This window comes from Diadema antillarum, unplaced genomic scaffold (genome assembly GCF_040938485.1).
Source record: "Diadema antillarum isolate AM-2024a unplaced genomic scaffold, OU_Dant_1.0 scf00000013, whole genome shotgun sequence".
Classification (NCBI taxonomy): Eukaryota; Metazoa; Echinodermata; class Echinoidea; order Diadematoida; family Diadematidae; genus Diadema; species Diadema antillarum.
Window position 1 is genome coordinate 1,728,703 of NW_027270902.1, and position 13,287 is coordinate 1,741,989.

General features: G+C 39.9%; 1 protein-coding gene across 1 annotated transcript in view; it reads right to left on the reverse strand.

Moving 5' to 3' along the window:
- Positions 1 to 2,032: 2,032 nt before the first annotated feature.
- The window catches only part of LOC139721560 (protein Obscurin-like), a 164,539-nt gene continuing 153,284 nt past the window's right edge, over positions 2,033 to 13,287 (reverse strand). Inside the window, exons 21-29 of the mRNA XM_071632880.1 lie at positions 12,167 to 12,460; positions 8,804 to 8,935; positions 7,292 to 7,456; positions 6,597 to 6,795; positions 5,853 to 6,135; positions 4,959 to 5,145; positions 4,006 to 4,084; positions 3,182 to 3,331; positions 2,033 to 2,239 (exon numbers count right to left, since the gene is read on the reverse strand). Of these exons, the coding sequence (XP_071488981.1) occupies positions 2,035 to 2,239; positions 3,182 to 3,331; positions 4,006 to 4,084; positions 4,959 to 5,145; positions 5,853 to 6,135; positions 6,597 to 6,795; positions 7,292 to 7,456; positions 8,804 to 8,935; positions 12,167 to 12,460 (1,694 nt within the window). The 3' untranslated portion in view covers positions 2,033 to 2,034. The remainder of the gene's footprint in view (positions 2,240 to 3,181; positions 3,332 to 4,005; positions 4,085 to 4,958; positions 5,146 to 5,852; positions 6,136 to 6,596; positions 6,796 to 7,291; positions 7,457 to 8,803; positions 8,936 to 12,166; positions 12,461 to 13,287) is intronic.

Below are 13,287 nucleotides of genomic sequence, written 5' to 3' on the forward strand. Positions count from 1 at the left end.
CAATCATAATTAATAACACAGGGTATAATTTCTCCACAAATCACACCTTTATCACTCAATGCAACATGCATGGTAAACCGTCATTTCGATACCACTGAAAGAAGGGAATACAGTATCGTTCTTAACCCGTTCCTTTTCCAACAAAGTGCTAACATGAACCAGGTCCAATGAATGGTAAACTATTCCAGAGGTGATACAGAACTATGCTAGGTTTTGCATGGATAGTAACAAAGTGCTTCTCCCTTACACACACACACGCTTTGAAAACACATTTGTTAAAGCTGTAATCGGAATTTTGGTGTTGAGAATTTCCAGCGAATATCGATCAAAAAATAATTCCCTTAATATAAAGTGATTATTGAGTATGTATTCAAATAGGGATGTTGGTTAAGAAAGCTAACAATGTAAATTTTTAAAACTCGATCTCTGTTGTTTGAGATGAAATTATAAAGAATTTATCAACACTGCTGAGCGATGTTGTAGCCATCCTATCTAGCCGTTTTGAAAGTTTATCACACTAGTTATATATATACACATATATTAAAGGAACTGCCAATAATTACTAATGACCTCATAAAAATATAAACATGAGATTTAACATAACGATTGCTTTGTTGCTCATTTCTTCTTCTCCCCCCCAGCTTATTCATATGCTTGTAAATGGTAATAACTTATGTTTATGTCAATGCCAAGAGCCGAAGCAGTACCATATGCCCCATTATTTAAGATAAAGTAATAAGACTAAATGTCTTCATTCTTTATACACAAGCAGCTGTCCTTCTATTTTACGTAACCGTAGCTGATTTCAGCAAGTACAGTCTCACCTGCCATGCCTGCCAGTGCCTGCTATCAAAACTACGAAGGAAATAACTTATCGACTGCAAACACCTGATGTACACTGTAAATGAAAAATATACAATTATCTCCTTCTGACAAGAGCATGTCATTTCTAGAGACAATCTGGTGAAAATAATTATGTCACAGCAAATAAGTACATGTATCTTCCATAAAATACTTGATGAAAATTTTTTCACAAAAACAGTCTCCATCGAATCAATATCACCATTGCACAAGTTTCCTATATGTTAAGTTTGGTATCAATTTTCTCAAAGTAAATGATAATAATAACAAAATGAGAGAGAGGAGAATTTCGTTTCAACATTATAATTGTTGATACAGAACTACAAGGGACTTAACAATATAATACTTTTATTTATTAAATTTTCATTTTTTCATTTCTTTGTCTAGAAAGCAATTTCTGCTGATATTCTCTACATCAGAAACTTGACATACATGTACAAAATTATGAAAAAGACTTAAGTAACATGAGGGCTCTAAGAGGAAGGTACATTACCCTCAAACTTGACACCAGAATCCGCCATGTTTTTTTGTTGACTGATATATTTATGAATTAACAAAATACCTAAATTGAATATGCCATAGCTGTATTGTGCTTCAAAAGCATTGGCATACCTCTTTAAATTTCTTGAAAACAAGTGAAATATATATAACTCAGTAATTTTCACATTGTTTGTGCCGTATGATTATCGGCAAATGAAGTTCCAACAACAACTAACAAGACTTAGATATCAGATTAACGAAGTGGATTTGAGCTATAGTCAAAGCAGATGACGGTTACAGATACACCAAGATTATCAGTCAGAGAGTAACCAAACTACTTTTGTTTTTAAATATCCTGGTATCCTAAAATTTCATAGCATCAACCTGAAGTATGTTGTATAGATCCGAAACCTGGGAAATTGTAGTTTTTAAAGCATCAATTCCGTTTGCCTGTGTATTGCCTATAATGTCGATGACTAAAATTCAGTCATTTTTACATTCGTGGAAAGACACTTTTCCAGTCTCCTCCATGAATCTGAGTTATGTGTTATACAAGTTATCCATTCCACTCATTCACTCTCGCATTCACACAACAAGGAAAAAATAATGTCAGTATGCAGGTGATAGATAATATATTTATGATACACCATAATATGGAGAAATCAACTATGATACAGCCGGTGTCCACAACCATTACGACTCATCGGCGTCATCACCGCTGCCGTACGTTCTCAGCGTCACGTTGTCCGCTGTACATGTTTGCTGTTGTCTTAGGATGTAGTTGTTGCGGTAGGTGGTCAGTCGCTCGCTCGGGAAGGACCGGGACTGGGCGGCACCAGGCCGGTTGATGCTCTTCACCCAGTCGTGCTCAAGACACTGCGCTACCGTCGGGCGATCCCTTATAACAAGAAGGAGAAATGGAGGAAAAAAAAAAACGTCAGTCCTCACAAACTACAGGAACACGTCAAGGAGGAAAGAGGAATAGGATACAAAAGAGGATGAAACATGGGGAGGTGGAGAAATTGAAGAGGAGAAAAAGTGGGGAAGACAAGAAGACAAGAATGATAGATGAATAAGATAGGAAGAAGATGAAAAGAAGAGGAAGATGAGAAGATAAGCAAGAAGTAGACAAAGGAGATGATAATGATAATAATCGTAACAACAACAACACCAATAATAATAATAATAATAATAATAATAATAATAATAATAATAATAATAACAATAATAATAATAATGATAATAGTAATAATAATTATAACTATAATTATAATAATAACAATAATAATAATAATGTCTTCTTTATCAAGGTTAGCCTCTTCACTCTTCACAGTGTTGCCACTGCTCTACCAGAAGGCCCTACCATTGTCATTACCCTAGCATTGCAAGTACCCATTTATACACCTGGGTTGAGAGGGACGTGTCAGGTGTGTATAAACATATTGTCCAAGGACGTTAGCACTGGGTGGGTCCTCGATCGCGAGTCGGTAGTCTTATCCGCTATGCCACAGCGCCCCCACATGGGGGAAGGAGATGGAGGATAGGAGAACAAAGAAGATGACAAAGGAGAAGCAAGAGGAGAAGGAGGATGAGGAGGAGGATGAGGATGAGGAGGGGGATGAGGAGGGGGAGAAGGAAGAGAAGGGGGAGGAGGAGGAGGAAAAGAAGAAGAGGAGGAAAAGGAAGAGGAGGAGGAGGGGAGGAGGAGAAGGAGGAGGGGGAGGAGGGGGAGGAGGAGGAGGAGGAGGAGGGGAAGGAGGAGGAGGGGAAGGAGGGAGAGGAGGAGGAAGAGGAGGGGGAGGAGGAGGGGGAAGAGGAGAAGGAAGACTGAGGAACTCACATGGGTTTCTCCTTGAGGATGGCTTGGACGAATTGTTTGGCTTCCTCGCTGACATTAGGAAAGAGACTGGCTAGGTTGTACTTCACTCTGGTCACGTTATACACCGTCTTCTCATGATTTCTACCCAGGAAGGGAGTGATGCCACTCAACCTAAGGACAGAAAAAAAAAATCTTCTTCAATAACAAGATACTATCTAGCATTCACTGTCTGGCAGAATATACTCGCTCAGTGTAACCATACGAGCTCGCATACATGTCCACTGAGTGAGAATGCATGTCATTTTATTTGATATAATCATGATACCTTGTGAGTAAATATTCAGGAGCACGGCATGGCAACGACTTGAGCAAAGACTATGACTACCTCGAGGGAGGTACCCCCTCGACCCCTCCTTGCTGAGAAGCCTACTCAAGGTACCGAGCCGGGCTGGCACCCCAAAAATACGATGGTCGATTGGGCAACTCGAACTGAGAGGCTAGTGAGGAAGACTGTTATTTGATAATTACATTACAGATTATATTTTGAATTATTCTTTATAAAATGAAAATAATGTAGGGTAACATTGGGAATTGAAAGTAATATTACAAATACATATTTGGCGTAAATATGCTTACGGAAATGATAAACGCCAAATAAGTCCAAAATAACAACAACAACAACAACAACAACAACAACAAGAAGAACAACAACAACGAGTAATAGTATGGCATGCTCTTAGGCCAATACTCTAAAAGATCACGCTTGATCGTCTGCTGCACCATGAGGAAACACGGTGTGGAAACATATTAAACGGTAATTCTGTCTTTCCTCTCCAAGAACTTACCACGTGAAGACCATAACTCCCAGCGGCCAGAGGTCGGTCTCGTAGTCAATTAACCCTCCTTTTACCACCAGTTCAGGAGCTACAGACAAGCAGGAAAAAATATTCATGTATCTATCTCTCTATCCATCTATATATTCTGTTCTTCACTCTTAAAACATCGGGGTCAGAACTGACCCGGAAAGGGTCCGTTTGGGTCACACCCCGTTCCAGATCAGAAATGACAAGGAATGGGGTCACATATGACTCATTCAGAGTCATGAATTGGGTCAGGGTGACCCCATTCCGGGTCTTCATGACCAAATTCCAAGTCATTTTTTACCCGGAACGGGGTGTGACCCCCACGGACCCGGTTCCGGGTCAGTTCTGACCCGGATTTTTTTAGAGTGTTGCTGCATATCTGTAAATGAAGGATATGACATTTATCCATTTTACTTTCAAGCTACCTATCTATCATTTCAATTTTGCATCTTTCTTTCCGTCTATTTATCTGTCCATCCATTTATTCATTAATTATTTATCTCTATATTATATCTATCAATAAAAAATATAAAACAAATGGGCAGATGGAATAGAAATTTGACATGAGCGCAAGTACAGATTAGCAAATTAGTCATTCCTCCTCAAATAACTGCTATGACTGTTATAGGCTGAAACTATATAATTGTAGTATATTCGAATTCATCTATTCCTGTGGTGCAAGTAAGTATTCAAAAGGATTATACTCGGTGAGATATTTTCAATGGAACTCTTTGATGTTAAATAGAGGGTAAAGTATATTGGTCTCTATATTTTTATGAACAACTGGTTGGAAATCAACGTACTTAAAAGCGAGTTCTGTGCGACTGTGCGTCCACGCGAGTACCACAATTCATTACTAAAGTATTTGCAAGAAAACTAACGTCAAAAGGAGACTAAACATGAATTGGCCGAGACTGTTTTTTTTTTTAACTCACCCAGGAATTCTGGCAGCACATCAATATTCTTCATCTTTTGTCCTCCGTCTTTCTTGATCACGCGACACGACCCGAAGTCGATGAGGCGCACGACGTCTTTCCGTCGACTTTCCATCATGACGTTGTCGTGTCGGAGGTCGAGGTAGACGACGTTCATCACGTGTAAATGCTCCAGGGCGTCTAAGATCTGAAATCATCGTCATTCGGTGAGGAGGGTAAGTAGTAAAAACTGGTACCGAATTAACAATGGACGAGTTATTCAGAACTCCGTCACAGTTTGTAGTAGTAGCAGCGACCTGCTATTAACATAAAGATGACAGTAAACCCACACATCATCAACCTCTAAGACTACGGTAAAATCGAAAGAGACATGGCAGAAATACGCAAACACTAAAAAGCTTGAAAAGCAGATTCTTAAGCTTTTACCTCCTTTTTGTTTTGAAGTCAAATTTAGGATGAGAATTTTTAAAAACGAAAGTAGCGCAGTATGTATGCCGGTTTCATAGCACCTGTGGTGTTAAGCAGAGAATATAATTTCTTTCTTATTTCTTGCATGTTTTCAGTGATGAGTTGCTATATTATTGTCTGCAAAACAGGTTTTCCATCTGTGATTTTACATCTTTCTAAATGTGAGCAAAAATCTTCTATTCATGCCATTTCTTTTTAAATAGTTTGCAGCAGCCAGGCAGCATGTCGCTGGCAAAACTTTTTCCATCGATAGTAGGTACAGAAGATTGGAGGAAGCTAAAAATGTGCTGTGAGGAGGACACTTGGTATAAGGTCACCCAGGTTCCTTGTCTAGATCAAAAAGGTGCCTTGGCGTTATCATCATCTCAATATTTAGTACCTCGAACCTCATCACGTCATGTTTAAGGTGCTTTTAGGGAGGTTTACCTGTGCGACTATCCTGACGACGGTTGGTTCAGAGTAAGATTCGTCTTTGGTGAGATACTTGAGCACGGAGCCGCCGTAGTAGCGCTCTGTGATCAGCATGACGTGTCGGTTGGTGAGGAAGGCATCACGAAGCTGGAGGATGTGTGGGTGTGAGAGTTCCTTGAGGAGCTCGTACTCGGCTAGGCACTTGTCCTGTGTCTTCTTCGTGTAAGCCAAGATCTTCACAGCGTATTCCTTACATGTGGCCGCCCGCCGGCATCGCATTATCACCGAGTAGCGCCCTCTGTCATTAGAATAAAAAGGGGAACGTTCTGACTTATTACTACGAGTAGAGATCGACAGCAGTCTTTCAAGATTACTAACACATATATCTTTTGCAAGAATGATTTAATCGATACATCGATCTGTCAAGCAATCAACCAATGAATATATCAGTATGAATAGGAAAAGGGAAAGAAGTGAATGACCAATTCATTCAATTCGCCAGTCAATCAGTTATTTAATCAACCAATAAATCAAACTATCAATAACAATCAATCAATCAATCAATCAATCAATCAATCAATCAATCAATCAGTCAATCAATCATCCTATTAATCAATCAATCTATCAATCAATAAACCAATCAATCAATCAATCAATCAATCAATCAACCAATCAATCAATCACTCAATCAATCAATTCACCAATCAGTCTAGTATACTCAATCGATCCATTGATTCACCAGTCTATCAATAATCCCACCTGCCAATTTCCTCCTGCATCTCGTAAATCTTCTGAGGCATGACGGATGTCTTAAGAGACAGGTCCAGTGGTCCCAGGTCCTCGTCGTCGATGAGATCCGAGAGGACCAGGTCCCGCGAATTGTGCCTCTCTCGAGACAAGGACCTGGTTCTTGAATGCTGGAGCTTTGTGATCGATTCCATGTTGAGAGGTTCGGCTCCTGCAGGTGAACAAAAGTAGAAATCGTGATGGCAGTGCAAAAAGTGAGCATTTTCTCGTCATCTTCGCCCCTCCACCAGTTTTGATACAGGTGAAATCGATCTTTTGACAGAAAAAAAAAGGACGGGTTGTCCAGTATGGGTCATTAATGTACCATTTCGTTTCAGGCAATTAACAACATTGCATGTGTAGTAACAAAAATTAACTTGATATATTGTTTCGAATGAAATAAATGGCTTATCGTTAAGTTGTTAAGCTGTGCTTTAACTCTCGAACAAGGGCCGCCGAACGGGGGGGGGGGGGGGGGGGGGGATTGACCCTTGACACCCCCACATACACACACACAAGCACAAAAACACAAAGACACACACACGCACAAAATGACGCGACCCCTGTAAAGTAATACTGCAGTACTCTCTCAAGTTCATTGCTTATGCTAGCATTTATAAACGCTAGTACAATCAACTCTTGAAAGCATTGTGTGAGACTGTACTTACCCTCGGGGAGTGTTTTGAATTGCACGGAAGATTTGCTGAACGGCCCGGGGCCGTGCGGGCTGCGACATGCCACACGAAAGCGGTACTCGTTCTCGGGGCTCAATGACTTAACATGGAAGTTGCACTCCTTGATCACGTCCGATACAACAAGCCATTGCTTGTCACCTGTGTATAGTAAGGATCGTTATGATTGTTACGATAATTAGTCAAACCTTAAAAAACAAATCAAGAGTCTTTCGGAAGGGACTTAAAGTCGTCAGTCCTTGGCTGTGGGTGTAAGTCAGTTATACTTCCTTAGCGATCACAAATCAAATCAAATACCATCAAATCAAATCAAATCGATACGCACATGAGCAACATTCGAAATCTTGATATCATCGATTCTAATGCGCTTCATCATAACTTTAAAAATGTTGCCGCATTCCTGACCCCTAGGTCAGGTCCTAGGGTCCGTTTCATGAAGTCACCACATAAAAGTCTATGCATAAATGTCAGTATGGCCAAAGTCGCTCATTTGTAGCTATGAGAGACTTTCAAAGAGAAGTAAAATCCATTTTATGAAGTCTCTTATAAGTGTGTCTTATGAGGGAAAAGTCTCTTATACGGCTGTCGTGAAACAGACCACTGCTTTCCCGGAATGCACTTTATTGTGAAAAGAAAGCACATTCTCTACATTCATTTTTTTTCTTTTAAACAGATAATTAATACTGAAACAGTATGAAACTTCATGAAACAGTATACCGATGTGTTGGCTCAGTGAGTAGAGCGGCTGCCCTCACAATCGGGAGGTCGTGGGTTCAAACCCCGGCCGCGTCATACCAAAAGACGTTAAAAGATGGGAGTTGCTGCTACCTTGTTTGCCGTTCAACAGTTGAAAAGGTTAGAGCAACGTTGATCTGGCGCAGCTCAGTGGCTGCCGGGCCCACGATCAATTGGGCAAAATGAATTTCCATTCTTGGACAATAAAATTTGGAGATTTGGAGTTTTTGGAGTTTTATATGCGTATATATTTAGTTATGAATGGTCTTTAGCTTCATGAAAGGATAATGGATGCATGAACACCAAGTACTGCTAGGCGTGTAAGGCTGAAGTTGTTTACTCGTCCGAATGTTAAATGATTCCTTTGATACAGAGTTCTAATTGTTGGGGTGTTTACATCCTAAGAAATCAGGCATCACCAGGGAAAGCCTAGCTTCTTACTCTCTTGTACCACGCTTGTGTTTTTGTGACTATTGTATTGTTCTCTGATAATGCTGAAGAAAAAAAGAAAGTGATGAAAGCTATTATCTAATTTTCAATCTTTGAAGTAAGACATCAAAACTGAAAGAAAAGTGGAATGTCGTTGATATCCAAGTTTTGATAATTAAAGACTGAACAATCGGGTATCATAACCAATGATATATCGTAGTATAGTACAGACACGATCATGTTCACCGCTTGTAAATCATACATACATGTAATTGTGTATCATGGAAACTTGATGTGATGAGAAGAAGGCAACTAAACTCTGACCTGCTTTCCTACACTGCAACAAATATCCCTCAAGATCATCCTTCTTGGGCGGGTTGCTCATCTTCCAGGTGACGAAAGCTTCATGGGCCGAGACAAGTGGGATTTTGGGCCGAGATGGAGCATCAGGAACAGCTACACGAGAGCCGCAAAAAGTCAACAAAGCAAACCGTTTGTAAGACATAATGACAGGTACTATCCATTTGCATTACACAGACATGAAATAGAGAAAATGAGACACTAGAACGTACACATACAAACATACTCGGGTACTAACAAACAAACATACACGGGTACGAACAAACAGACACAACAAGACAAAGGGAAATGATTGATGAATACAAGATGTTTAGAAATGAACTCAAGAGGCTGCAAAATACGCAATCAAAATAACCTGCAAGAGACTGACAAGATTAACGATTAATAATGTTAAATCAATACACATCTGACGATTAGAACATGTTCAGAGACTCCAACCCCAAGCACCTTCTGATCTGGAGATTCTCCCGCCCGAAACCCCTAGCAAACGGGAGACTCCAAGTTGATGTGTGCGAAGCGCGAAGTTCCTAGGGTTCTAGATGTTCTCTGGTGCTATCTAAGGCTTATTTTTTTCAACATACGATAGCAATAAGTAAGAAATCCTTTCCACCGGGAGACACAGAGCCAGGGCTGGAGAAATCAAATCTCAAACGGGAGAACGGGAGATTTTGCAAAATTGGGCTTTCGGCGGGAGATCTCCCGTCGAAAACGGGAGAGTTGGAGTCTCTGCATGTTGCTAATTATTCGATCATTTCGCTTTCTCAATTCACTCTTATTATGCAAGAAAGGACCCAGTACTTCGCGTATTGAAGAAACATGACCATAAAACATACATTCTCTATCAGACACACACAACTCATTGTATCACAAACTCCCAATACCTTTTCACTATGAACCACGGCATATTTTCCCACTCGGTAAACGGGGACTTGATTATCCATTTACTCTGCCACATGTCTGCCGTATCATTTGTGTTTTTCTATTACACATAGATACGCTTAATTTCTCTCTTTAACAGCACGTACGGTACATGAAATCTTAAAGTTTGTATTTAAGCATAAATGACATGTGTTCGCCTTCAGTTTGTCTTTTCATGAAACAATGCTGTACATTTAAGTCAATCATTTACACGTTTCCAAGTATTAGCAACGTTAGATTCAATTACTTTGTTTGTTGACTTTATGTTATACATTTATGAATGAAACGGAAATACAGAAAAAGAATCAATGAATCAATTGCTGAAAGCGAGGAATAACATACAAATGAGTACTAATGAATACAAATAAGAGTGGAAGAGGATATTTAGCAGTGGTATAAGAACGGGAAAGCTAGCTGGAATTTTACGGTTGAACATGACATTGTTAATGTTCACTTTTATCTGTATAGGACTGTATAAACTATTATTATCGTCTTACTCTTTGGGTTCAAAATGACCTTTGAAATGACAAATGATTGTGATTTTATATTTCATGTACGACTGAAACTAAATACTATATACCTCGCCTTTATGCAGCATTAACAATTAACCGAAATAATTATATGTGCCATTCGTTTGTTTCGTCATTCAACGAGTCCACGAGATTATTTACTTTACATGTAAGTAATACTTACATCAGTTTTCGTAAAAGGAACTGATGCAACCCTTTGTCCTTCGGGTATACATCTGAATTAGACTGTTTTCAAAAATAAGAGTCTCAGCGTCTCTATTTCTCCTATGGAACCAGAGTTAATAAATGTATTACTTAAGGATTCGAAAGAGCCATACTCAAAACCTAGGGAGAATCGTATAAGTACCTGTCAGGTAACGGATTAATGCGACATACGGTATCAATAAATGGTGTGCACGTAATTGGTTACAGATGCTTTCAGTACCGTAAGAGATGAAATTTCTGTTATATCCATCATATAAGATATGTTACAGTGCAGACTGCAGATATCGGTGCATATCTCAGTGTGTTGACTGAATAAAATGTGCTCCGTGTCAGTGTCTGTTACAAGTACGTAGAGTCATAAAGGAGAAAAACATCTTATACAAATTATAGACAAACAAAACAGAATCGTAAATAACCGATTAACACTCGTTAGATTTGTTAGACCGTGTGTCAAATCGTTAAACTTATGCAGCAAAATAGACGTGTAATTCTTACGGAGTAAAACAACCACATATCGCATTAAGTGAATGTTAGGTGATGTTACAATAAAATTCATCTGATGCAAAAATCACTGTACAAATCAGCGTAAGATAACAGTTTTTAGTGTATCGGGGATGCAGCGCGGCGCTCTAAGCATTCAAAGTAATTACGGTACTGAAATCCCATTTCTTGTATAACATACTTGATGTATCCGGTTAGGGCATATGCTGCGTTTGTAATGCGTCATGCTGTTGATATCTTTGTAAACGCAACGCGACAATATACAAAACAAAACAATAAACAAAACAAAACAGAACAGAACATCGATCAAAACTAAACAGGGAGTACGAGAAATTCACATAAATACTACGAGCTTTGTGTCCTGGTGATCCAATACAGCAGTGCTACAAGAATGTTGAACAGAGGAGGAATCCCTGCTGAATAGAACACAGTGTGAACACAGTGTGAAGTCTTTTCACACTGTTAACTTCGATCATTTTAACACTGAACACATTGTGAATCATCAATTCACGGTGTGAAACAAAACATTACTATGTGAACTCTCTGTGAAAAACCACACCACAGTGTGAAATCGTCTTCACACTGTTGAATTCGAGCGATTTCACATAGTCGACTATGTGAACACATTGAGAACACACTGTGGGACACTGTGTCCTTTCCTGCAAGGAATGAACTCGTCTCAATTGTTTTCCGTTTTTAATCTGATGTCACTACTTTGTCTCATTTTGGCCAAGTCAGAATCAAAAGCACGAGCTTTTCGTTCATATGGAGCCTAACAACTCTCCTTTTTACCTTGATACTGACAAAATATATTCTGCAAAATTTACAGTACCATCTGCATCTACTATGTAAACTTATACTTTCATTTTTTCACATATTTTTTTTAAAATCCTGAACAATACAATTTAAAATTGTGAGAGTTTGCGGCTCATTTTGAGGTACATAATAATAATAATTGCACTGCTGCTCGACAGAGCGAGAGAGCTTGTCACGATTCTGTGTCTCGCTGAAATCTGAGTGACTCTAACGTGTAACATAATACACCAAACATCAAGTTCTATTACGTGTGTAGTATACTAAGACCTTGTTACTGTGTGACAAAGTCACAGGCAGGTCCAATGGGCGGATCCCAAGCCGATTTCACAGAACATACCAAGATACATGATGAACTTACCAGCCACGCTAAGAGTTGCAGTGGATTCCACCGTGCCGACCTTGTTGGTCGCAACGCACTTGTACAGTCCCGCGTCCGCCTTGCTGATCCGTGGTATCCTCAGAAAAGCCTTACCCTTCTCCAAGCCGATTTGGAGCCGACGGGCCCCGCCCCCTGCCTTGGTCAGTTTGGTATCCTCGTGATACCAGGTCATTGTGGGTTTGGGCGTGGCCGTCACCTGACAGGTCAATTCCAGTTCACTCATTTCCATCACCGTGATGTCCTTCAGCTCAACCTCGAACACTGGAGCTTGGTCTACACGGTGCGATGCAGGTGTTTTGATGGGCGTGGCAGAGGTGAGGCATGGTGGGCGTGGTTTGAATGAGATGGGGTTGACCGTGGCAGAAAAGGGGCGTGGCATGGATGGGGTGACATTGCGCGAGCCACAGATGGGCGGGAAGGGATGGCGTTCCAAATGTGTGGTCGCAATGATTTTACGCATGAACATTCAAAATCCGTACACAGATTCGACAGGAAATAGGAATGAAGTACGATGGTACAGAGAATATAGCACACGGGAAACAGATGAAGAAATACGAATATCTCATAACAAGATGGAAGACAAAAGACAATGAAAAATAATGAAGAATTGACGAAGAGAAACGATGTGTGTGTGTGAGTGTGTGTGTGTGTGTGTGTGTGTGTGACACAGAGAGAAAGAGAGAGAGAGGTAAAAGTTGAAAACAAAGAAAGAGAATACGAAAAAGAGGATACGGAGGACACAATAGAAATGACCAAGGTTGCCATGGTGATGACCATAGAGTAAAACAGTCAGTGTCAAAGTTTAGGTGGAATTGCCGCGGGATGACGAATGACACGATATTTGGAGGCAGGTGTATTGGTAGAGATGCGACAGTGATGATTACGAAGGCGGTGTCGACGAGGATGTTGATCGTGATAAACACAGTGATACAATATTTATAATGATATTGATAAAAGTTGAATAGCGACGGTGGTAGTGATGATAGCGATTATGATATTCATTTTGATGAAGATAAATATGATGATGGAATATTTTCAAAGAAACGGAGAGAGAAAGCAGATGAAAGACATCATGATAGCGCAAGGTAATTGATGCACAA